The sequence below is a fragment of the Trematomus bernacchii genome, unplaced genomic scaffold (genome assembly GCF_902827165.1).
Source record: "Trematomus bernacchii unplaced genomic scaffold, fTreBer1.1, whole genome shotgun sequence".
Taxonomy (NCBI): domain Eukaryota; kingdom Metazoa; phylum Chordata; class Actinopteri; order Perciformes; family Nototheniidae; genus Trematomus; species Trematomus bernacchii.
In genome coordinates this window covers 1-27,072 of record NW_022987651.1, presented here as the reverse complement: position 1 = coordinate 27,072, position 27,072 = coordinate 1, and the positions used below count along the sequence as shown (strand labels likewise).

At 42.0% G+C, this 27,072-nt stretch overlaps 2 protein-coding genes across 2 annotated transcripts; both read left to right on the top strand.

Moving 5' to 3' along the window:
* Nucleotides 1–1,088: 1,088 nt before the first annotated feature.
* LOC117486380 lies at nucleotides 1,089–11,624 on the top strand. The gene is made up of 4 exons (XM_034134799.1): nucleotides 1,089–1,308; nucleotides 6,746–7,018; nucleotides 7,776–8,125; nucleotides 11,209–11,624. Exons 1-4 carry the CDS (start codon nucleotides 1,179–1,181, stop codon nucleotides 11,470–11,472), a joined length of 1,017 nt encoding a protein of 338 aa, XP_033990690.1. The 5' UTR covers nucleotides 1,089–1,178; the 3' UTR covers nucleotides 11,473–11,624.
* Nucleotides 11,625–13,684: 2,060 nt separating this feature from the next.
* On the top strand, nucleotides 13,685–17,976 carry pex7 (peroxisomal biogenesis factor 7; the record flags this gene model as incomplete). Its single annotated transcript, XM_034134803.1, is given in 6 exon segments — nucleotides 13,685–13,804; nucleotides 14,807–14,955; nucleotides 16,071–16,128; nucleotides 16,830–16,980; nucleotides 17,704–17,781; nucleotides 17,868–17,976. Coding segments are annotated over 5 exon segments (505 nt in total), but the record flags the coding sequence as incomplete, so codon positions are not given.
* Between the last annotated feature and the right edge of the window lie 9,096 nt (nucleotides 17,977–27,072).

Sequence of the window (27,072 nt, the reverse complement as noted above, 5' to 3'; positions counted from 1 at the left end):
GAGGAAGGAGGGGACACCTGATGACCCCAATGATGTTATTACCCCTTCATCCACTCAAGAAGGTACTGATTATTATAAGGGATCGTAAAAGTCCTATGAGCTCAATGTAGGGTTTGTTTTTAGAGATACCTGTATACCTGTATACCTGTATGTATACCTGAATACCTGTATACCTGTATGTATACCTGTATACCTGAATACCTGTAAGCATCTCATCAAAGACACCTGTGTGATGTTGACTGTATTTGATTGACAGCTGTCTCTTATCTGTGCTTCCTGTCACGAGCCACTTTTCTCTCTGTGTGTTTTTAGGATTTCCTGCTGCTGCCCAGTTTAATTGTCTGACCTCTGGAGGCTCTCTTTTTAGACATCTTGACCGTTGACCGCTCCCCCACTGCTATATTTAGGCTTGTAAACAGTCTGGGAAACTGACGGGGATTTCCCCAACATGTGATTCTGAGACGCTCGTTTTTCACTGTTCGGACAATTGTGAGCATCTCGTGAGAAACAATGTAAAGGGTGATTTATTTCTTTATCCTCAGGGCTTTTTAACTCGAAGGGGATTTCAGAGAAACACATATTTCACGATCAAACCTGATGATTTGTTTATGACGTGAAATGATCACTTTAAATCAAACAAGATGAAAAGCCATTCGATACGGAAGAGGATTAGGGTCACGTGGGAAATCCTTTTTGAGATCTGACCGAAAATTAAAATTGTATTTAGTCAGAATTTCCTAATTTCTCAGAATTCCGAGATTTTTTCGTTTTTATCAGAATGTTAACTTTTCAAAAAATCAGTTTTTATTATTTTTTAAAAAGTTTTTCACAGAAAATATCTGACTTTTTTATTTTTCTCAGAATTTTGACTAAAATAATGAATATAATTTCTGATCTACATTTTATAACTAAATGCTGCTTTGCAGAGTTCTTGGAATGGTCTCCTAATTATTTCCAGAGCTGTTCATGGGTAAAATTCTCTTTTGCACCCGGAGCTGCAGTACCACCGTTTGGCCACTCCAAAAATACCCTAAATAAACCATCTTCAAAGGGGGGCGCTGTTCCTGCGAAACCGACGCTGAGCTGCAAACCGGATACGGAAGCACCCTGTTGTTTTCTGTTGTCTGTGTTCCTCCCCTCTCGCCTCTCTCCAGTTAAAGGAGCTTTACAGGTGATAAATGGAGCATAAACTGATCGTAGCGGTGTCTGGATTCCCTTCTCTTTACGACAGCGGCTCTCTGACCTACAGAGACCTGAATATGAGAGCTGAATCCTGGCGGCAGGTCTCTCAGATCGTCGGTGTTCCCGGTAAGAGCTCCGTTTAAACCGTTTCAACCGCTAACGATTACCGTTTCTGTCACAGATTCACCCCAAAAGAAGCAGATTTACCGTGGCTGTGAAACGAGAGTCTGTTGGATAATTTAACTTTGAACAGTTTCTGTCAAATCTGATGTTTTAAAGATCAAAACAAAGGAGGGTGCGCATCCTAATACCGTCCGACTCCTGTGGTTCATAGCCACATTGGTTCCTACTTATCCTTATAAACACCTCACAGATACAACGTTTTATTTAAAAAACATGTTATTTACTAAAACAGCTGGTACTATATAATTACATGTATGATTTCGAGTACAAGTACATGATGTACATTTAGCAAAATGTACTTTATTTAAAAATAAATTCTGAGTTTTGACTTTGACACACAAAGCAAACATAAGGTTCAAGGTTCAAGGTTCTTTATTGTCAATCTGACATAGCTACAGAGTAATTATGTAGTTGAAAATCTTATGTCACAGGCTTCTCCAACAATGCAACATAATAACATAATAACAATAAGAGCGAGAGCAATACAAAAAGAATAATAGTTATAAAATAAAATAAAAGTTATGATGTGGAATAGTGCAGTACGAGTCTATATACAAGTTATTGGAATGATATATATATATATATATATTAGGTATTAGATACATACTACTGAGTAGCAGATGCATGTTTGAAGTTGTTTCAAGGCACAAGGCAAGGCACATAAGGCACTTAAATAAACTAAGATAAAAGAAGAATAAAAAAAGACAGTAATTACACATAGAAGTCCTAGAACATATTCAAAGAGTACAAATAATGCTATCAATTCCTCCTTTTGATAGTTTAATGATTATGTATTGGATCAATGTACAATAGAAAATGTCCTGCTATATTACATTACATGTCACTTGTTAGACGCTTTTATCCAAAGCGACTTACATACTCAATACTGTGGACAATCCCCACAGGAGCACTTTGGGGTGAAGTGTCTCAGGGACACAACGACATGCTGACTGCAGTGGGGTTTGAACCTGTGCTCCCCTGATCCCAACACCAACGCACTAGTCCACTGTGCCGCAGCCTCCCTATATATTATATGGCTAAGAACATTTGGCGGATTTAGCCTGTTATTGCAGTGATTACTTGTTGTTACCATTAAGTACCAACAAAGTTAGTTTTAATTGTAATAATGACAACAATCCGGCAGTGGTTCAGTCAGTAGGGGCTTGGACTGCGAGTAGGGTTGCTGGTTCAAGTCCCCGAACAGACCTAAATATGGAGTGTGGACTGCTACTGGTAACTCCATTGGGGCTTTTATTTTGAAAAAAAACATGCCTCGTTAAGCTCCCTTGAAAGGATACAGTAACTCCATTGGGGCTTTTATTTTGAAATAAAACATGCCTCGTTAAGCTCCCTTGAAAGGATACAGTAACTCCATTGGGGCTTTTATTTTGAAAAAAAACATGCCTCGTTAAGCTCCCTTGAAAGGATACAGTAACTCCATTGGGGCTTTTATTTTGAAATAAAACATGCCTCGTTAAGCTCCCTTGAAAGGATACAGTAACTCCATTGGGGCTTTTATTTTGAAAAAAAACATGCCTCGTTAAGCTCCCTTGAAAGGATACAATGTATGTGTGTCGGTTAAGAGGAAAAGGTGCTTGGTGTTTTTGCTATTATTACTATCAGGGAATGTACAACTAAACCCTGGACCGCCCAGTGGCAGTAGTAGTCAGATAGCTACTCCTGCTGATTTTATTTCTAGATCTGGGTTGGGATTCATTCACTTAAATGTGCGCAGTCTGTTACCTAAGTTAGATTTTGTCCGCATTTGGACGAGCTCGACTGATGCTGATATCATTGTCTTATCAGAAACGTGGCTAGATAAATCTATTTTGGCCTCTGACATCTACTTAAATGGTTATAGTGTATATCGTACCCACCGTCCTAAAAAAAGTGGTGGCGTTGCCATTTATGTGAAAAATAAGTTTTGTGTAACCAAGATGGTTTCCAAATCTATTAGTAAACAACTAGAATTTTTAGCCTTAAATATTGAAGTAGCAAAGGGTCAACAGCTCATGGTGGTGGGCTGCTACAGACCCCCCTCAGCTGTCAAGGACTCTTTATCTTCATTGGCAAAACTTTTATCTCAACTTGACTACAAGGAAATAGTGCTGCTTGGTGATTTTAATTGGGACTGGTTAACTTCTGTGTCAGAGGATTTTAAAAACCTTTGTATCTCTCTGAATGTTACTCAGATTATAGACAGTCCTACTCGCCCTAACATTAAGTCCCCTAATAAATCCTCCCTAATTGATCTCATTCTAACTAATGTTCCCTATAAATACCCATCTGTGGGAGTATTTGCTAATGATCTGAGTGATCACTGTGCTGTAGCCACAATCAGGGACACTAAGGTCCAAAAGGTTAAACCTCGTATTATCAGTAAGAGAGACATAAAACATTTTGTGGAGCAGGGTTTTGTTCATGATCTGTTTGGGTTTGATTGGGGTAAAATCGATCTGTGTGCTGATGTTGAAACTGCATGGTCTTATTTTTATCTTGGTTTTATGGAGATCATTGATAGACATGCACCCCTACGTACATTTAGAGTGAAGGGACGAGACAACCCTTGGTTTCCTGCTGAACTGTCCAGTCTCCTGCATGAGAGAAACAAGGCCTGGGCAAAGGCTAGGAAATCAGGCTCAGAGGTAGAATGGTTTTAGGCAGCTAAGGAATAGCTTCACTTCACATGTCAAAAGTGCTAAGTCGAAGTACTATCTGTCAGTTACCACAGAAAACCTAAATAATCCTGGAAAATTTTGGAAAGCCATAAAATCGATATCCACCGGTGAGATCCGTAATGAGCTACCTCCGTGCCTTACCACAGCATCTGGCTCTATATCGGACAGGGCCACCATGTTACATTGCTTTAATGAGCATTTAGTGTCCTGTGGCTCTCTGTTTGATTCTGTGACTAACTCTGCTTCTGTGAACACCACAGTCTGTGACTCTGAACAATGTGGTCTAGAAAACCCTTTCAGTTTTACTCCTTTTACTGTAAATGTTGTTCGTGAAGCTTTAACCAAGTTAGATCCTAAGAAACCGGCTGGCCCGGACAACGTGGAACCTTTCTTTTTAAAGATAGCTGCAGATTTTATTGCTCCACCTCTCACTTCTCTTTTTAACCTCTCCCTCAGCACAAACACAATTCCAAAAGTATGGAAGTCAGCGTATGTCCTGCCACTACTAAAAGGAGGGGAAGCAACTATTTTAAATAACTATAGGCCAATCTCTAAATGATCAGTTCTGGCTAAGGTTCTTGAACGGCTAGTGAGTGAACAGGTAAAGGAGTTTCTATGTACAAATGACATCCTGTCTAAACATCAGTCAGGCTTCAGAAAGCAACATAGCACCATCACTGCCACAATGAAAGTGGTGAATGACATTACGAGTATTTTAGATAATAAGCAGAGTTGTGCAGCTCTATTTATTGATCTGTCCAAAGCGTTTGATACCGTCGATCATCGCATCTTAAAGCAGAGGCTACTCAGTATTGGCTCATCCAGCCATGCAGTGGGGTGGTTTGTGAACTACCTCTCTGAAAGGTCCCAATGTGTTTATTTTGATGGGCTGTCTTCTGAGTGGTTAAACATTGCTAATGGTGTTCCTCAAGGTTCTGTTTCAGGTCCTCTTTTATTCTCCATCTACATCAATAGTTTAGGTGAAAATGTCGATGGAGCAACCTCACATTTTTATGCTGATGATACCGTGATGTACTGTGCAGGTCCCTCCATTAAGGAGGCTGGTGTTGAATTACAGGCTGTTTTTAACATTATTCAGACTCAGCTCTCTGAACTAAAGCTTCTTTTAAATGTGGATAAAACCAAGGTAATGCTCTTTTCAAAAGCTGAAAAGACACCAGAGCCTGTTTTAGATATTGTAACTACGCAAGGAATAAAACTTGAAGTGGTTACCTGTTACAAATACCTTGGTATCTGGCTTGATGATTGTCTCACTTTTAAACGTCATGTCAATAACCTGCTTAACAAACTGAGGGTTAGACTAGGTTTCTTCTACAGGAACAAGTCCTGTTTCTCGCTCGAGGCCAGAAAAAGGCTCTGTGACCTTTTGACCTGTGCTGGCCTATGGTGATCTGATTTATATGAATGCACCTGCCCATTGCCTGATCAAGTTAGATGCTGCCTATCACAGCGCACTGAGATTTGTGACAAACTGTAAAGCATTAACTCATCACTGTACCCTGTATGCAAGGGCTGGTCTGCCTTCACTAACTGTACGGAGGCTCAGTCACTGGTACATTTTGATATATAAAGCCATGTTAGGGAAACTTCCATCCTACATCTGCTCCCTGATCTCACGGCGAATTGTAAGTGGCTACTGCCTGAGATCGCATGCTGTGGTTTTATTAAATGTGCCAACTGCTAGGACTGTCTTAGGGAAGATAGCATTTAGATGCGCAGCTCCACTGTCCTGGAATAGTCTGCAATTGAAATGGAAACTGAGCAATCTGGTGCCACTAAATGCTTTTAAAGCTCGGTTGGATGCTACTCAATCGGAAGCTGTTGGTACCTGTTCATGTGGATAGTTATGTAAATTGTAATCCCTGTAATGCTACTGTATGATGTCCTTTTTGTTGTTCTGTTTATGTTTTTATGTTTCATGTGGAACCTACTTGAGCAGGTCTCCCTTGAAAAAGAGATCAATGATCTCAATGGGATACAACCTGGATAAATAAAGGTTTGAAATGAAAATGAAATGAATACAGTAACTCCATTGGGGCTTTTATTTTGAAAAAAAACATGCCTCGTTAAGCTTCCTTGAAAGGATACAGTAACTCCATTGGGGCTTTTATTTTGAAAAAAAACATGCCTCATTAAGCTCCCTTGAAAGGATACAGTAACTCCATTGGGGCTTTTATTTTGAAAAAAAACATGCCTCGTTAAGCTTCCTTGAAAAAATACAGTAACTCCATTGGGGCTTTTATTTTGAAAAAAAACATGCCTCATTAAGCTCCCTTGAAAGGATACAGTAACTCCATTGGGGCTTTTATTTTGAAAAAAAAACATGCCTCATTAAGCTCCCTTGAAAGGATACAGTAACTCCATTGGGGCTTTTATTTTGAAAAAAAACATGCCTCGTTAAGCTTCCTGAAAGGATACAGTAACTCAGTTCAGCTTCAGTCTGACTTTCAATATAATATGTTTAGTGTCTGCATCCTCTTGCGTTTCTCAGATAACTCCGTGATCCTGATGTTATGTTAAACGTTTGTTGTTCATGTATTGCGTCTTGATGTTTGTCTGTTGATGTTACACATGGAGCTGCTGTGATGCAAGTCACATTTCAGACTTGATCTGACCATTAAAGTATTATCGTATCGTATATAACGAAGCTTTGGATTAAACGTGTAATCGTGTCTCCTCAGAGTCTGAGTGCCGGAGGAAGTGGAAGACGTTGAGGGATCAGCACCGGAGGGAGAGGCAGCGGGAAAAGGAACGTCGAGAGAGCGGCATCGGGCTCTTTAACTACCGGCCCTGGAGATACTCGGCCATCTTGTCCTTCCTGAACCCCTTCATCGATGCTCGAGTAGCGGGAACTAACGGCTGGGCTCTGGACCCTCAGCCCTCCATGTTCAGCTCCTCAGAGACCGGCTGCAGCACCACCACGGAGACACGCAGCGACGACGACAAGCACTACGGTGCGTATACGTTAATAACAAAGATGTATTTGTAATAGAGCTTTTATTTTGCAAACAGTCCTAAATCTGGGTTTACTGTAACGTACACTAACTCCATGGAGCTTTTATTTTGAAAAACATGCCTAATCCTGAGTTTTCTTTAGGGCTAAAGTTACACTATGTCGCTTTTATTTTGAAAAACAAGGCTCCTCCTGTCCCTCATGTTGGGATACTGTTACTTTATAGTGCTTTATTTTGAAAACAGTGCTCATCCTTAATTCCCTTAAAGGATACACGAACTCCATGGAGCTTTTATTTTGAAAAACAGACCTAATCCTGAGTTTTCTTTGGGGCTAAAGTTACACTATGGAGCTTTTATTTTGAAAAACAAGGCTCATCCTGTCCTCATGTTGGAATACAGTTTCTTTATGGCGCTTTTATTTTGAAAAACAAGCCTCTTCCTGTCCTCATGTTGGAATACAGTTACTTTATGGAGTTTTATTTTGAAAAACAAGGCTCTTCCTGAGCTTCCCATGAGCATACAGTATCTCCATGGAGCTTTTTATTTTGAAAAACAAGGCTCCTCCTGTCCCTCATGTTGGGATACAGTTTCTTTATGGCGCTTTATTTTGAAAACACACTTAATCCTAAACTCCCTCAAAGGATACACTAACTCCATGGAGCTTTTATTTTGAAAAACATGCCGTTTATGTGATATTCTTCTGGATCACAGCTGCGGGATGAATAATTAAATATGAATTCTTTATCTATTTTTCAGATATCTCTGTAGGCGACGCTACGACCACCACAACTTCGTCTCCTTCCTCTGAATTCGTGGAGAGGAAACGACCGTCGTCCGACACGGGAGACGACTTCAGATTCAAAGAAGCCAAGATGGAGGGCGACGCCGAGAAAAACGATTGTCCACAAACGCAACAGCAGCAGCACAACAACATGAAGGAGCTTTTTGAGATGATGATGCATTCAGTGAGTTCTTTAGCTGCGTCGATAGCATCTTCACACCCTTCCTCTTCATCAACGTTGGATCAGCCTACCTTGAACCATCACCTGAAAACGGAGAATCAGGAGGTGGAGCTTCTGGTGCAGAGCGACGACGAAGGAGAAGAGGCAAGTTTATTTATATAACTCGATATTAAGAGCATTTAGGAAATAGTGCAGCCTGTTCCTGAGCTAGCTGAAACAATAACTCAAGAACATGTAAAGTAATAAAGATGGAAAGACCAATTTAAAAGGGGATGTCGCTAATACAACTATAGCTAACTAGTAGGTATTGATAGCAGTGGCTGTATTGTTGCTTTATGGGGCTTTTATTTTGAGAAAAACATGCCTCGTTAAGCTTCCTGAAAGGATACAGTGGCCGTTTCTCAATCGCGAGGATATTGGCTTCCAACCCAATATTTCAAGGATGCTACGTCATCGAGTGCCGCCGAAGGACTGTTCCAATCTCCAGCATACTTGGAATTCCACCGAGGCCGCGTCCTTGGTTTGGGGGACATTTCGAGGCTGCACATGGGTAGACTTCGCGTCCTTAAAATCCCCACAATGCTTTGCGCATGGACCAATTCCCCCAAATCTGTGGCGGAAGATGTAAGGCAGGGCCTCTCATATGACGCACACCTGCACACTTGCTAGCATGTTCCACTCTTTGTTTTCCGAATGCCAGGAAGTATTCTTGCCTCGCTTCTGAAGCAAAATGCTCGGCTCGGCTGTGCTACCAAGCCAGCATCCTCGCGATTGAGAAACGGCCAGTAACTCCATTGGGGCTTTTATTTAGAAAAGCATTCCTAATCCAGAGTACAATAACTCCATTGGGTTTTATTTTGAAAAACAAGACTCATGTTGACTTTCCTGTTGGGATAGAGCTGGGTTGCGGTCGAATAGTCCGTTTCTCTTAGGAACCTTCCTAACGGAGTGAAATGACCCGGAGGTCCCTCAGTGGCAGCCATGATAAGTGCCGTTCCAATTCTCTAGATGAAAGGAAAGGAGGTTTCAAACTTCCTTTATAACCTCCTTTAGCTTAGGAACCACTGGACCTCATAAAGCATAACAGCATCAGAGCACGGTGCAGAGTCTCTAGATGAGTTTACAGTAGTCCCTCGTTCTTATTAAACATCCATGTTGTAGTCCGCTCTATAGAAAACTGTAGTTTCCATAGTTTCCCCACAGCAGCAGACGCACATGTATGACCTCCGCTGGCGCATCATAAACACGTCGGATTCTCTAAAGTACCGCAGTCTCTTCTCCTAAGTCCTTTTGAATTCTCCTATCCACTATCCCTTAACCCTGTGACGTTTCACTCAGAGGTCAAGGGATAGACGATAGGGATAGACGATAGGGATAGACGATAGGGATAGACGGTAGGGTTAGACGGTAGGGATAGACGATAGGGATAGACGGTAGGGTTAGACGGTAGGGATAGACGGTAGGGATAGACGGTAGGGATAGACGGTAGGGATAGACGATAGGGATAGACGGTAGGGATAGACGGTAGGGATAGACGGTAGGGATAGACGGTAGGGATAGACGGTAGGGTTAGACGGTAGGGATAGACGGTAGGGATAGACGGTAGGGATAGACGGTAGGGTTAGACGGTAGGGATAGACGATAGGGATAGACGGTAGGGATAGACGATAGGGTTAGACGGTAGGGATAGACGGTAGGGTTAGACGGTAGGGATAGACGGTAGGGTTAGACGGTAGGGATAGACGGTAGGGTTAGACGGTAGGGATAGACGGTAGGGTTAGACGGTAGGGATAGACGGTAGGGATAGACGGTAGGGTTAGACGGTAGGGATAGACGATAGGGATAGACGGTAGGGTTAGACGGTAGGGATAGACGGTAGGGATAGACGGTAGGGTTAGACGGTAGGGATAGACGATAGGGATAGACGGTAGGGATAGACGGTAGGGATAGACGGTAGGGATAGACGGTAGGGTTAGACGGTAGGGTTAGACGGTAGGGATAGACGATAGGGATAGACGGTAGGGTTAGACGGTAGGGATAGGGATAGACGATAGGGATAGACGGTAGGGTTAGACGGTAGGGTTAGACGGTAGGGTTAGACGGTAGGGATAGACGGTAGGGTTAGACGGTAGGGATAGACGATAGGGATAGACGGTAGGGTTAGACGGTAGGGATAGACGGTAGGGTTAGACGGTAGGGATAGGGATAGACGATAGACGGTAGGGTTAGACGGTAGGGATAGACAGTAGGGTTAGACGGTAGGGATAGGGATAGACGATAGACGGTAGGGTTAGACGGTAGGGATAGACGGTAGGGTTAGACGGTAGGGATAGACGGTAGGGATAGACGGTAGGGATAGACGGTAGGGATAGACGGTAGGGATAGACGGTAGGGATAGACGGTAGGGATAGACGGTAGGGTTAGACGGTAGGGATAGACGGTAGGGTTAGACGGTAGGGTTAGACGGTAGGGATAGGGATAGACGGTAGGGATAGACGGTAGGGATAGACGGTAGGGATAGACGGTAGGGTTAGACGGTAGGGATAGACGGTAGGGATAGACGGTAGGGATAGACGGTAGGGATAGACGGTAGGGATAGACGTTAGGGATAGTCGGTAGGGATAGACGGTAGGGATAGACGGTAGGGATAGAAGGTAGGGATAGACGGTAGGGATAGACGGTAGGGATAGACGGTAGGGATAGACGTTAGGGATAGTCGGTAGGGATAGTCGGTAGGGATAGTCGGTAGGGATAGACGGTAGGGATAGAAGGTAGGGATAGACGGTAGGGATAGACGGTAGGGATAGACGGTAGGGTTAGACGGTAGGGATAGACGGTAGGGATAGACGGTAGGGATAGACGATAGGGTTAGACGGTAGGAGCTGACTTTTGGACTATTCGACCGCAACCCCGGGGTCTGCGGCCCGTCGGCCATTTTGAATCGGCCCTCTGCAAATTCAAAAAGTATAATGGAATACGGCCCACATCGGAAATGTGTGCTTTTCTTATATTGTACTTCTTAAATATATATGTAAACATATATTACACAGTATTCATGTGTTAATAAGCCCAGTTTTAAAATAAATTCAGTCAATTCATGTTGAAAACATTTTCTAACAAATTTGAGTTGATAAGAAAAAAGCCCAATGACTTATTCACATAACTAGCTTGAAATACACCCTTGCTTTAAATGCTTCATAAACCAGTATTTTGATGTTCTTCAACAGACAGGGAGCCAGTGTCGAGAGCTCAGAACTGGAGGTGTGTCTCGGGAGGATCATCCGAGGGTCAAGAGGAGGGGCGAGGCCCTGCTGGAGGACCATCTGAGGAGGACGGAGGCCTGCGAGGCTCAAAAAGACGATGTGACGCTGTTTCTCCTGAGTTTAGCCCCCGCTCTGAGGAGACTGACCCCACAGAAACAGTCCTGGGTCAGAACCAAGATCCAGCAGTTCCTCCACGAATCTGAATTCGGTGCCACCAGCTTTCAGTGAAGTATATTCTATATGTTTATAGGCTGTATGGCCGGGGGGTCTGTTTTCTACGATTTAATTTTGAATCGACCCTTAGCCAATTAAAAAAGTATAATGTAATATGGCCCACAAATGAAACTTCTCTATTGTATTTCTTAAATATATATGTTCAAATATATTACACAGTAGCTGAATAAAACCCTATGGAGAGCTGTGATGTTGTAATTTACCTACATTTGAAAGATTTTTCTAACTTATAACTGAACTTACGAGGCAATATAACTCTAGTGAGCGGCCCAGCGCTTCGAATATTTTTCTGTGTGTGGCCATCGGGGAAAAAAGTTTGGACACCCCTGTTGTATAGACTAGGGCTGCACAATCAATCAATCAATCAATAAAATGTATACAGCCCATTATCACACATTTTCTCCATTTCTCTCAGAGGGCTTTTCAGTTTTTACACAATTTGAAGACGACGATCCAAAATGTTATCGCAATAGTGGCATTTCTATTTCTGTGTTGGTCCCTGAAGGCGGCACCGTTTATAATAAGCTATTTTGGATCATTGCAGAAAATAATCTCAATGTTTATGATTCTTACACGTTTAGTTTAGTTTAGTAGGATAATCTCCACATATTAATAACACTTTATGATTTATGAAGTAAAAAGCTAATGTTGGGCTATAAAGGAACTACAGCACAGTCACATGACTTCACGTCACCACCGCTAAGCTAACGGTGGCTAATGTTGGGCTATAAAGGAACTACAGCACGGTCACATGACTTCACGTCACCACCGCTAAGCTAAAGGTGGCTAATGTTGGGCTATAAAGGAACTACAGCACGGTCACATGACTTCACGTCACCACCGCTAAGCTAAAGGTAGGCTAATGTTGGGCTATAAAGGAACTACAGCACGGTCACATGACTTCACGTCACCACCGCTAAGCTAAAGGTGGCTAATGTTGGGCTATAAAGGAACTACAGCACGGTCACATGACTTCACGTCACCACCGCTAAGCTAAGGATGGCTAATGTTGGGCTATAAAGGAACTTACAGCCACGGTCACATGACTTCACGTCACCACCGCTAAGCTAAAGGCTGGCTAATGTTGGGCTATAAAGGAACTTACAGCACGGTACCATGTGACTTCACGTCACCCACCGCCTAAGCTACCGGTGGCTAAGTTGGGCTATTAAGAAGGAACTACAGCACGTCACATGACTTCACGTCACCACCGCTAAGCTAAAGGTTGGGCTAATGTTGGGATATAAAGGAACTTACCAGCCACGGTCACAGTGACTTCACATCACCACCGCTAAGCTAAAGGAGGCTAATTTTGGGCTATAAAGGAACTACAGCACGGTCACATGACTTCACGTCACCACCGCTAAGCTAAAGGTGGCTAATGTTGGGTGTGATGATGTTTAGTCGTCTCATTTAGACATTTGTTAGCAACAACAGACCTAAGGTGGTGAAGAAAGTAAACTAATTTGTTTGTCCATTTGCAGAAATGTTCAAATATAAAGAAATATGTGTCAAAGTTCATCTTTTGAATGAAGTGTTGTGGAGCTGCAGATATACTCCAGCCTACAAAATGGTTGTAAAATTCTTGTTGATACAGATCCTCCACCATGATAACCTCAGAAGAATCACAATTGGATATTTTCCCAAGCTGTGCAGCCTTAGTGTGAATCACATATTTGCTGACTTTATGAAAAATATACCTCCCTATAAAGGAGTTTTTATGATATTGTACCGTCTTCTTTACCATGTTTTTGTGCTGTTTTTAATAAAAACAATTCCTCTTGTGCCTGTATTTTAAATTACAATATATCAGACTGAGAAATCCTTTATTCATCACACAGCAGGGACATTATTAAAGCCAGTGGTGTAAAGTAAGTACATTTACTCAGGTACTTGTACTTTACTTGAGTATTTCCATGGTATGCTTCTGTGTACTTCTACTCCTCTACAATTCAGAGGTAAATGGTGTACTTTTACTTCACTACATGTATTAATAATGCATTTAGTTATATATTTGTATTTTAATATATTTTACATTTGAATTATTGTAATTATTAATGTTTTATTATTATTATTATAATTATTATAGTGTTTTCAATGTTTGAGAAACACTTCCCCCTACTGGCTCAATAACGGTATTACACTTAAACCGGCCTTCATCCGGGTCTTTTGGTCACCTGATCAAAATACGGAAGTAGGTTTTTTGAATTTCTCCTGATAGATCCATGGAGAAAACCTGCTCGAAAAGTCTACAAAACGTTCACTTTCTAAGGATTTATGAACCGTTTTCCAGTTGTTTCAACGGTTCTACGTGACGTTTGAATCGGTGAGTACCGTGACAAGATATTAACGGGTGTGTGTGTCGGTTTGTAACGTCAAACTGTGGTTATTTGTTGTTATAAATCAATTCAAGATCTATTTTTAAAGCCTAATATCACAAAACAGGCTTTTCCCAGTAGTTTCCAGAATAATAAACATAATGTAGATGGAGTGAAATATAGTTACAATTACAAGAAAATGGTTATATAAGATAAAATACAACTAAAAGATAGTACAAATACAATACAAACAATACAATAAATACCTTAAACTGTAGGACTCATGAGGAAACACATAGGGTGATAAAGAGCGTTACGGTTATTATTGAACTGTTTACTGTATTTCTCCAGAGGGGAAGAAGTACTCCGGTCTTGTTAAAGTAGAAGTACTCAGGTCTTGTTAAAGTAGAAGTACTCAGGTCTTGTTAAAGTAGAAGTACTCAGGTCTTGTTAAAGTAGAAGTACTCAGGTCTTGTTAAAGTAGAAGTACTCAGGTCTTGTTAAAGTAGAAGTACTCGGGTCTTGTTAAAGTAGAAGTACTCAGGTCTTGTTAAAGTAGAAGTACTCGGATCTTGTTAAAGTAGAAGTACTCGGGTCTTGTTAAAGTAGAAGTACTCAGGTCTTGTTAAAGTAGAAGTACTCAGATCTTGTTAAAGTAGAAGTACTCAGGTCTTGTTAAAGTAGAAGTACTCGGGTCTTGTTAAAGTAGAAGTACTCAGGTCTTGTTAAAGTAGAAGTACTCAGATCTTGTTAAAGTAGAAGTACTCAGATCTTGTTAAAGTAGAAGTACTCGGGTCTTGTTAAAGTAGAAGTACTCAGATCCTAGTACTCGAAATACTATACATGAAAGTACCTGCTGGATTAGTTCAGTATGGACAGTATGGTGGGGATAGTATGAGAGTCAGAAATTGAGCCACAAACAATTTCCTCTGTTTTATTTTTGTTAAAGTCAAGTGTAAAAAATAGAGACTGAATAAACCTTTCTTTTTTTGTTTTACTTTTGACCACAGGTGTCATTGTTGGATATAAATCCCCCCCCCCCTGCAGGTGATGGAGAAGGTGTTTCGCTCTGCGGGTCGTCATGGTTACGCTGTGGAGGTTTCCCCCTTCTTCCCCCACAGAGTCGCCTGCGCTGCGGCTCAGCACTACGGCATCGCTGGTGAGGAGGAACACTCATTCATACTTCAGTCATTCCAAAAATAATTACAACTTCTCAGTGACCTTCAAGGTGTTCAGAGAATACCCTGGAACAACAAATACCATGAATAAATGAGAATGGTATCAGTGTTACGTTGATTTGTTTCTCCTTCTCGGACCACGCTCGACGCATTTCAGTGGTTTTGTGTCAGAAAAGAAAGCAACCAATCAGATCTTGTTCTGGGTCTCTGGGTAGAATATCCTTCAACCGTGTGTGTGTGTGTGTGTGTGTGTGTGTGTGTGTGTGTGTGTGTGTGTGTGTGTGTGTGTGTTGTGTGTGTGTGTGTGTGTGTGTGTGTGTGGTGTGTGTGTGTGTGTGTGTGTGTGTGTGTGTGTGTGTGGTGTGTGTGTGTGTGTGTGTGTGTGTGTGTGTGTGTGTGTGTGTGTGTGTGTGTGTGTGTGTGTGTGTGTGTGTGTGGTGTGTGTGTGTGTGTGTGTGTGTGTGTGTGTGTGTGTGTGTGTGTGTGTGTGTGTGTGTGTGTACAGCAGGTCCAGTTGGGATAGACACGGTTCGTCACTGCAAGATATATATATTTGTTATCTTTAGGCCTTTTGCTTTAAACCAGGGGTGTCCAAACTACGGCCCGGGGCCCATTTTGAATCGGCCCTCAGCTAATTAAAAAAGTATAATGAAATATGGCCCATAAATAAAACTTGTGCTTGTCTTATATTGTACTTCTTAAATATATATGTGAAGAAAAAGCCCAATAACTTCATTACATAACAAGCTTGAAATAGACCCTTCATATTTCCTCGTATTATAATCACTCTGTTTTAAGGAATGAGCTGCAACAGAATAAAGTGAACCCTCTGGAGAGCTGTTGGTTTCTTAAAGCATTCTCAAGTATCAAGCATCCTTTCCCTTCATGTGATTGGCTTAGCTGACTAACAACTGAACCTGTGAGGCCCTCAAAAGTTTGGACACCCCTTCTTTAAACTGTGTGTGTGAGTTTTTACTGTGTGAGTTACATTTTTTAGTGTGTGTGTGTGTGTGTGTGTGTGTGTGTGTGTGTGTGTGTGTGTGTGTGTGTGTGTGTGTGTGTGTGTGTGTGTGTGTGTGTGTGTGTGTGTGTGTAGGGTGCGGCACCCTGCTGGTCCTGGATCAGACAGAGACGGGAGTAACTTTAGTGAGAAGGTAACCTTTATTTGTTTCTTGTTTACATTTAATTATCTCTCCCTGATCTCAGAAATATAATATTATTTGTAATTTAATGTTTTTTTATCTATTTATTCATTATTATTACTTTTTGCTGTGTCTGTCTGTGTCCGTGTGTGTGTGTGTGTGTGTCTCTGTGTGCGTCTGTGTGTGTGTGTGTGTGTGTGTGTCTGTGTGTGTCTCTGTGTGTGTCTGTGTGTGTGTCTCTGTGGTGTGTCTCTCTGTGTGTGTCTGTGTGTGTGTCTCTGTGTGTGTCTCTGTGTGTGTCTGTGTGTGTGTCTGTGTGTGTGTGTGTGTGTGTGTGTGTGTGTGTGTCTGTGTGTCTGTCTTTCTCTCTCTCTGTGTGTGTCTCTGTGTGTGTCTGTGTGTGTGTCTCTGTGTGCGTCTGTGTGTGTTTCTCTCTGTGTCTGTGTGTGTGTGTGTGTCTCTCTCTGTGTCTGTGTGTGTGTCTGTCTGTGTGTGTCTCTGTGTGTGTGTGTGTGTGTGTGTGTGTGTGTCTGTGTGTGTCTCTCTGTGTGTGTGTGTGTGTGTGTGTGTGTGTGTGTGTGTGTGTGTGTGTGTGTGTGTGTGTGTGTGTGTGTGTGTGTGTGTGTGTGTGTGTGTGTGTGTGTGTGTGTGTGTGTGTGTGTGTGTGTGTGTGTGTGTGTGTGTGTGTGTGTGTGTGTGTGTGTGTGTGTCAGCTGGCAGTGGGGTGACGGTCTGTTTGATGTATCTTGGAGTGAAGTTAACGAGCATCTATTGGTCGCTGGAGGCGGAGACGGCAGTTTGCAGCTTTGGGATTCAGCCAATCACAGCGCTCCGTTGCGGGCGGCCAAAGAACACACACAGGAGGTGAGAGAGGCAACCAGACACACACTGAGGCCCTTTCTCATTTCTCTAACTCCCCTCCTCGACTCCTATCCTCAAGACTTAGTCCCGCCCACAGGAGATGCGAGCGGAGGAGAGAGGAGGGGAAGCAGCAGGTGGTTAGAGAAATGAGAACTCCTCTCCTCTGAGCGGTCATTTTAAAGAGACGTCCATTAATGATGACAGGAGGCACAGCAGCCCTCTGTCTGATGGACAGATGTGTTCATGATGACTTGTATATTTACTTTTTAATTCATTCACAGTGCGGTTTAATGAGACAATAACAGGCTACAGATGCGGACACACACACACACACACACACACACACACACACACACACACACACACACACACACACACACACACACACACACACACACACACACATATGTATATATTTATATAAATATATACAATTTCAGAATCAAACAGAGCACTCTCATAATAACGTAACACTATCAGAGACTGGATATATCCCCCCCTGGGTCTGCCCCTCGCTCTCCTCTCAGCTCAAATTAAAATATGTAATGCTAGCTAAATATATAAAACATATATCAGAGCATTTAGGAGACGGGCAGTGTCTGACGGTAATACACACACACACACACATACATACATACATACATACATACATACATACATACATACATACATACATTCACTGAAACTGAGTGGGCTTTCATAAGGTGTGTGTGTGTGTGTGTACAGGTGTATTCTGTGGACTGGAGTCAGACTAGAGGAGAGAACCTCATCGTCTCCGGGTCGTGGGATCAAACGGCTAAAGTGGTCAGTTTGAAACCTAAATCTTTTTTTTTAAAGTTTTCTGTTTCCTCGTATTTATTTTAATGTGTGTGTGTCTTCCCTCCCTCCAGTGGGACCCGTCTCTCAGCCAATCAGTGTCCACGCTCAGAGGTCATGAAGGGGTCATCTACAGCACCGTTTGGTCGCCTCACATCCCAGGGTGCTTTGCGTCAGCCTCAGGTGAGAAAACACACAAAAAGCCAGATGTGGATTGAAGGGAAACGAACAGGAGTCCAGTTAAAGTAACGGGTCTTTCAGAACTGACTTGAAAGAGCTTTGAATGGTTTACAAAGCTTTCCATCACCTGGTCCCTGCATACATCACAGACTGCCTTTCAGTGTATATTTATTTTATTATTTTATTATTTGTATTTATTATTTGAAGGACTCTCAGATCCTCCAGTGCCTCTCTGGGGAGGCTGCTTCCTGTTGTTCTGGATCGCCCTTACGGCCCGTCCACACAGCAGCGTTAAAAAAATCTTGGAGGTGGGCGTATCTGAAGCTTGGGGATTTTTTGCGAGCAAGGCACCAACAACCAATCACATGAATCTCCCGCCCCCGACATACGAAGCAAAAAAGCCCGAAGTAAACTGGATATAAACTCCCCAAACAGGCGAAAAGCTACCACTGTCTCTGCCACCTCCCTCCATGCCTGGCTCCTCCGGTTTGTATCCCGGTAGGTAAATAGGGACTGGTCATAAAGCACCGGGTGATTCCCTACCGCTCATTTCTCCTCCATGTTTTGGAATATGAGGAAATGACCTGCGGTATGTCTCTCCCAGCATACACGCGGTTTGATTGGCTAGAGCTTGAACTGTCAGATTTGCATACACGGGATTTGATTGGCTGACGCTTCCACCTCAGCTTCAAAAGTTGAACATTGCTCAACTTTGAATCCTGAAAATCCTGGAAATCTCCGCTCTGCTTCCCACAATGCAGTTCGGTGAAAAGTGAGGCAAAGTGACGTCACCCCATTCAAAGTGAATGGGCAGAAGCGTTCCAAGATTTTTTTTAACGCTGCTGTGTGGACGGGCCGCTAGAGTTCAAGTCAATTCAAGACCTTTCTTTTTCATTTGGGGTGATTTGAGTGTTTTCTGGCTCTGGGTTTGAACTCTTTCTGTGTTGTTCTGAAACATGTTCTTCACTCTGTGAAGCTCTTTGGCCGGAAAGGTGCTTTATCATATATATATATAACATTAAGGTTATTATGTTCATTATTAATAGAATCTTAAGTCAGAAGTTGTGTTATATAATTTCACATAGGTCGACTTATAATGGAAATACTTCCTGGTACATTTCACCACATTTGCTATTATTATTATTTATTTGTATTTATTTGTTTGTTTGTTTGTTTGTTTGTTTCATTCTTTTAGTTCTCAGTTTGCAAACAGTTTTTCATGTATTTGGCGTTGTGTGGTTGCACCTTGAGACTCTATTGCTATAAAAGTATTACAAACTAAAACATAAAATAGATCTAAACATAAATACAATTTGAATGTTGATTTTAAAAAGACCAGAGATTTATCTTTGGAGTAAAATGTTAAAAGAAAAGGCGTCAAAATGTAGTGTTTCTCTCAGTCTTCTTGCCTTTCTATCCTTTAATGCAGTTTGTAATCAATACAGACGTGGAGCCTAGTTAGCACGTTTAGTCATTCTTACGTCTTCATCATGTTTTAATCCCAGGTCACTTTTATCAGTGTGAGTTGGAGCAGTGTTTCCTGTATTTGGACACCAGGGGGCGCTGCAGCTGTGTCTCAGGGGTTCCTCCAGATTCACTTTGATATACTGACCTTCCTATTTAAGTCACAATCACTAATTCCGTTTTTAAAGGTTGTTCAAGTAGGGATTCTAGCCTCTGCAGACCATTGACATGCACTAAAACCTACAGCACCACAGAAAGCTGAATATCAGGTCTAATATATAACTGAACGTTAGACAACATGATCTGCTGGCTCTGTCCAGGAGAGTTTTCAATCAGCAGTCAATTAAGAAGGTGTGTGTTTATTTCTGTGTGTGTGTCTTTCTCTATGTGTGTGTGTGTGTGTATGTGTGTGTTGTGTGTGTGTGTGTGTGGTGTGTGTGGTGTGTGGTGTGTGTGTGTGTGTGTGTGTGTGTGTGTGTGTGTGTGTGTGTGTGTGTGTGTGTGTGTGTGTGTGTGTGTGATGTGTGTGTGTGTGTGTGGGTTGTTGTGTGTGTGTGTCTGTGTGTGTGTGTGTGTGTGTGTGTGTGTGTGTGTGGTGTGGTTGTGTGTGTGTGGTGGTGTGTGTGTGTGTGTGTGTTTTATCTTGAGCTGATGTTGACCTTTTTATGAGATTCTATTTTCATATTTAATACATAAACAGTCTGTGTTCAGAGACTTCAGGAACAAAGACCCTCTCTCGTAAAATCATTGAATCGTTCTCAAGAATTAAAGTAAATTAAAGACCTTTCTTTTTAATTTTGGCCACTTTATGATGTCATAACGATGTTTTGGGTTTTGTAACCATTAGCCAATCAGCAATCAAGGTAACCCCCCCCCCCACCTTTTAATAATAATAATAATAATAATAATACATTTAATTTTGATAGCCCTTTTCCTAGTGCTCAAAGACGCTTTACATAGAAACAGAAACAGAAACACGACAAAGAAGAACAAGAAACCCATAAATCTCCTCCTAGAGCACCATTGAGTTCTTTTAAACCAATCATCTCTCAGGGGGGCGTGGCCAGCAGCAGCTCATTAGCATTTAAAGCTACAGACACAGAATCAGCTCCAGATACAGCTGGAAACTACAGATGTTAATCAGGGTGTATTTGAAATGAGGAGTAATTAGATTACAGCTCACAGAGGTTAAAGGTCCCGTGTCCATTTCTACTGATCATAATTCCATAGTTGAGGTCTACTAGAATAGATGTACATTGTTCAATGTTCTAAACTCACATTGGTTTCTCATACAGCATCTCTGTATAGTATGTGTATTCACTCTCTGTCCTACACGGCTTGTTGGAGCACCTGCCCCCCCCCTCCCCCCCTCCCTGTGAGCCCACTGTGCTCTGATTGGTCGGGACGTTGCGAGGCTCGTTGCTGTGAGGAGCGGACAGGTTTCCGTGTCGGCGATACAGCGAGAACAAGCTAAACTCATCCTGAGCACACAAACACTCACAGCCGAAGTAAAAACAATAAGTGTGGCTTGATATTGAGTAATAGCCGTAGTAGCCCGAAAAAACGTTTACCCATTTAAACAGTCGTGGTAGATACCTTGTTTGTTTTAAACATCATAAATACACAAACAACAATGAATACTTACAGGTTGTGTACCCGAATCTCCCGCTGGTCCAAACAAAGTATGAACAGCATCGTTCTTCAGTGCCCTACGCTGTACATATCCAGCATGAATCCTGAAAGGTTTGTGAAGCTTTGTTTCGTGAAAGGCTGGCAGAGGGTGTGGCCTCTGGGTGTTCACACGTCACTGTACCCAGGAAGAACATGAGCAATCTCCAACGAGGCGTTTTGGGGAGGTCTTTTCTGTGTTAGAGTTTTACTCCCTACAGGGTGCACTTTGAGGGTTTGTGACTCTGCAGACCGTTCACATGCAGAAACACCTTCATAACACAAGGGGACGGGTCATAACCAGAAAAGCATGACATGGGACCTTTAAGTGTCTGATCAGATCAACGTGGAGCTCTGGAGCTTCAGATAAACGACTTACTGAGCGTAATAAAACCATTACTGAGGACCGCTACCTGCAGCTTCAGATCTCATCTCGCATCAGAAACACACTCGGCTTCACTTTAAAGCATGCTTTGGGTTCAATAAACGGGTAAACAATTAAAACGTTCCAAATCTGCTCTTTTAATCACATTGCCTCCAATTAAATACACATGTAGGTTAAATGAACCAGCTGAGAGCACAGCTTGAGTTTTAGAAAGAGTTGAAACTAAAGTCTGAAAATAACCTGAAAGCTGTTCTTGTTGTTAGTTTTTGACTTCAGTGTCCCGAGGAAAAGGTCACGAGCTGCCGTCTGTTTTCCGACCTGCAGCAGAAACACATTATGTTTTATCTCTCCGTCTGTTTCTGTTTCTGAAACCTGATGATTCCATTCAGGGAAATTCAGTTCAGTCCTTTATCTTTCTGTTGCTTATTATTACATGTTACTTGTTAGACGCTTTTATCCAAAGCGACTAACATACTCAGTACTGTGGACAATCCCCTCAGGAGCAATTTGGGGTGAAGTGTCTCAGGGACACAACGACATGCTGACGACAAGTCCTCTCCTGCTGATGTTCAGGTGTATATCAGTATGTAGTGTCTCTACTTTAAAGAGTCCTCTCCTGCTGATGTTCAGGTGTATATCAGTATGTAGTGTCTCTACTTTAAAGAGTCCCCTCCTGCTGATGTTCAGGTGTATATCAGTATGTAGTGTCTCTGCTTTAAAGAGTCCTCTCCTGCTGATGTTCAGGTGTATATCAGTATGTAGTGTCTCTACTTTAAAGAGTCCTCTCCTGCTGATGCTCAGGTGTATATCAGTATGTAGTGTCTCTTCTTTAAAGAGTCCTCTCCTGCTGATGTTCAGGTGTATATCAGTATGTAGTGTCTCTACTTTAAAGAGTCCTCTCCTGTTGATGTTCAGGTGTATATCAGTATGTAGTGTCTCTGCTTTAAAGAGTCCTCTCCTGCTGATGTTCAGGTGTATATCAGTATGTAGTGTCTCTACTTTAAGAGTCCTCTCCTGCTGATGTTCAGGTGTATATCAGTATGTAGTGTCTCTACTTTAAAGAGTCCTCTCCTGCTGATGTTCAGGTGTATATCAGTATGTAGTGTCTCTACTTTAAAGAGTCCTCTCCTGCTGATGTTCAGGTATATATCAGTATGTAGTGTCTCTACTTTAAAGAGTCCTCTCCTGCTGATGTTCAGGTGTATATCAGTATGTAGTGTCTCTACTTTAAAGAGTCCTCTCCCGCTGATGTTCAGGTGTATATCAGTATGTAGTGTCTCTACTTTAAAGAGTCCTCTCCTGCTGATGTTCAGGTGTATATCAGTATGTAGTGTCTCTACTTTAAAGAGTCCTCTTCTGCTGATGTTCAGGTATATATCAGTATGTAGTGTCTTCTACTTTAAAGAGTCCTCTCCTGCTGATGGTTCAGGTGTATATCAGTATGTAGTGTTATACTTTAAAGAGTCCTCTCTGCTGATGTTCAGGTGTATATAGTATGTAGTGTCTCTACTTTAAAGAGTCCTCTCCTGCTGATGTTCAGGTGTATATCAGTATGTAGTGTCTCTACTTTAAAGGAGTCCTCTCCTGCTGATGTTCAGGGTGTATATCAGTATGTAGTGTCTCTACTTTAAAGAGTCCTCTCCTGCTGATGTTCAGGTGTATATCAGTATGTAGTGTCCTCTCCTTTAAAGAGTCCTCTCCTGCTGATGTTCAGGTTGTATATCAGTATGTAGTGTCTCCTACTTTAAAGAGTCCTCTCCTTGCTCATGTTCAGGTGTATATCAGTATGTAGTGTCTCTACTTTAAAGAGTCCTCTCCTGCTGATGTTCAGGTGTATATCAGTATGGTCGTGTCTCTACTTTAAAGAGTCCTCTCCTGCTGATGTTCAGGTGTATATCAGTATGTAGTTTCTCTACTTTAAAGAGTTCTCTCCTGCTGATGTTCAGGTGTATATCAGTATGTAGTGTCTCTACTTTAAAGAGTCCTCTCCTGCTGATGTTCAGGTGTACATCAGTATGTAGTGTCTCTACTTTAAAGAGTCCTCTCCTGCTGATGTTCAGGTGTATATCAGTATGTAGTGTCTCTACTTTAAAGAGTCCTCTCCTGCTGATGTTCAGGTGTATATCAGTATGTAGTGTCTCTACTTTAAAGAGTCCTCTCCTGCTGATGTTCAGGTTGTACATCAGTATGTAGTGTCTCTACTTTAAAGAGTCCTCTCCTGCTGATGTTTCAGGTGTATATCAGTATGTAGTGTCTCTACTTTAAAGAGTCCTCTCCTGCTGATGTTCAGGTGTATATCAGTATGTAGTGTCTCTACTTTAAAGAGTCCTCTCCTGCTGATGTTCAGGTGTATATATATATATGTGTTACTTCCAGCCTCATGGACTCAATGGGTTGGTGATCGACCTTTCACTATAGGACTAGTTGTGAAATGACTTGCTTCATGTCAGCAGGGAGTGGAGCTGCCCTATAAAGTGAAGCGAGGCGGAGCTGCAGATTTATCTCTAACCTTTATAGGGTCTCTGGTCCTTGATGCCTTTTACACGGAAGCTTTCACTTTATGTATTTTATATTTTCCCCTTCTTTCCCTAAAGTCTCTTTCATTCACGGCTCGGATGCACCAGCACTGCAGTGTTTGTGAATTTTGGGAACAAGGAAGTGATAAGAAACTGGACACCTCCACAAAAACAACTAAAAACACAGAATGTTGTCCATGTGAGACATTTCTTAGATCTGAACTAATGTGATTATTTTTTTTTTTTAAGAAATTAAAGTCAGAATTCTGAAAAAAGAGAAATATTTGTTTTCTGAAAACCTCAGAACTCTTACTTTATACTCAGAATATTCAGAGTTTCATCTCTCATGTCATTTCCTGAAAGTCTCAGAATCATGAGAAAAAAGTCATAATTCTGAATTAAATCTCAAGTCAGAATTCTGTCCAAAACAAATTTCTGCCTTTTTTTTCTGATGAAAAGCAAATTTATTAGCTTTAAAAATAGAAATAATTGTTTGCACGTCGACCCTTTAAGATTTGCCATTAGCTTTTTGTAGCATTATTAAAACAATACAGCAGAAAGTTAGATCTTTATCAACTGTTTTTGTAGTAATTTATAAAAACAACACTCGGGATGCATTGATGTTTTCTGGATCACACCTTTTCTGGACATTTCTCGTTTAAAAATATAAAAAAAGATGCATTTATGCAGACATTCCTCATAGTGTTAATTGGTATTTCATGTATCCTTTAATTAGCCAGGTTAGTCCCGTTGAGATTCAGATGATCTTCTTACAACGAGTCCTGCTTTGATCCCGTAGAGCAGGGGTGTCAAACTCAAGGCCCGGGGGCCAAATCCGGCCCACGACTTCATTTTATGTGGCCCCACAAGAGCTTGCAAAGAATATAATATGTTTATTATACGGTTACATGATGATTTACAGAAGCACGTTGCCCATAAACGACATGTCCCACAATGCATCTCAAATTTGACTTTTTCTCAGAATTTGACTTTTTTTGTCCAAATATGCCTTTTTTCTTAGAATTAGCCTTTTTCTCATAAATAGATTTTTTTTAGAAGAGACTTGCAATTATTTGCTCTAGACTTCTGCTTTCAGACGTAGTTAATTATGAAGTTATATTAATTAATGATATAGTCTTAAAGTTACAACCGGCCCTTTGAGTGCAACCATAATGCTGATGTGGCCCGTGATGAAATTGAGTTTGACACCCCTGCTGTAGATGTTGAATCGCCTGCTTGTTTGTTAACTCCCATATTAAAACCTCCAACATAAATGACATGTGGCATCGTCGCCTGAGGGGTATTCATGCAGCAATACATACCGTAACTAAACATCACTTGAACTCCATTGAGCCACAGAATGAGAAACCCCATCAAGGTCCTGGAATAAACGGCGATGTGTTTTTCTGGTTTGTTTCACGCATGGCCGGTTGAATGGATGAGTTGATAACGAGTTGTCAAACTACGCTTAGGTACGGTGGAGAATTGGCTTCCCCTCTGGCGGTCGCTTTGCAGTCGGCATGAGGAGGAAACCCACCGACGGCTTTGATGAGAGGAAGAGGAAGAGGAGAGTGACGAAGATACGAGGAGGCAGATGGAGTCTCTTTTCGATTAGCTTATCGGGGTTTCCCATGCTCCTCGCTGCCTCTCTTCCTCACATCTCCTCGTGTCCTCTCCCCTCTCTTTCTCCATCCCACACACAAGACCCCCTACCTCCCTGTGTGTGTGTGTGTGTGTGTGTGTGTGTCGTGTGGTGACTTTTCTCATAAGGTTTGGTCAATTTTTTAGGATCTTTAAACATATTTTTTCAATAATATTTCGGGTTATTTTTCTGACACTTTTAACATTTTGTTTCGGATGTATTTCTGCAACTTTTCCCAAATATTCAGGACATCTTTCTGGACATTTTTACACACATTTCAGATATTTTGCAGACAAGTTTAGTATATGTTTTCCCCTCCACTAGCGTGTGATCGTGTGTGTGTGTGTGTGTGTGTGAGCTTCCCTAGAGCAAGTGGTACTCTTCGCTGCCTCTTTTTTCCTCACATCTTCTCGTGTCCTCTCCTCTCCCTTTCTCCATCCCACCCAATTTGCTTCAGTGTCAGACACAAGACCCCCACCTCCTGTGGTGTGTTGTTCTCCAGATTTCCTCGGGTTGTCTGTGTGGTGCCAGAGTCGCTCTCAGCTCTGCAACAAATCAGAGTTTCAGTAAACAGCAGCTGAACTCTTCCTGTTCTTGGAGGCAAAGTCTTATTCGTTACACAACTTAATGCAATTTGTTATATCTGTCATTTACCTTTTATTGCAGTACACACAGGTTGCATGATTGAACAGAAAGTGTGTGTAGCTGTGGGTTACTGATCACAAGTCGTTAATATTCTAATAATAACACATACTATCTTCTTACACTTCTACTCTCTGGCTTTTCTTGAGCTGTCTTTCATTCTTTTCCCATTCAAAGTGTTTTCTGGGGTCCCTTCAGAAGACAGTGGGGTGTCTGGATGGGTTATCCCTGATACCCTCTGCAGGCTTGATGTAAGTCTTAAATATAATTTGAGATGAATACTTGGCTTCTCGTCCAATAGCCGCGTTCACACCGGAGTACTTTTCACCGTACTATTCGCGTTTAGTTCCGTTAGTACCCCTTATGTCGCGTTCACACCAAAAAGAGCACTTCATCTCCGGAACCTTTACCCCCATTTTTAGTGCCTGCTGAGAGATGGTACTTTCCTGGGGGAAAAAAGTGCCCCAGTTCTGATTGGCTGGGCGAATTGCAAACCACGCCCCGTACAACTCTGAAATGTTTTGTAGAGCCGCCATTTTATTATCCTTTAGCATTATTAGCATTAGCATTAGCCCAGCGCACAAACGTAGAGAGACTAATTTATGGCAACACAAAAGAAAACATGGAAGCGGTGGAGATGAGGAGGTGTCGGCGTTCTGGCGATTTACTCTGAAGGCTTCAGTAGAAGCTGCTGGGAGTCCCAGCAGCTTCTACTGAAGCCTTCCCCAACTCCGGGGACTTCCGTCCGGGGACTCCGGGTGGCAGTATACACCGTGAAGTGG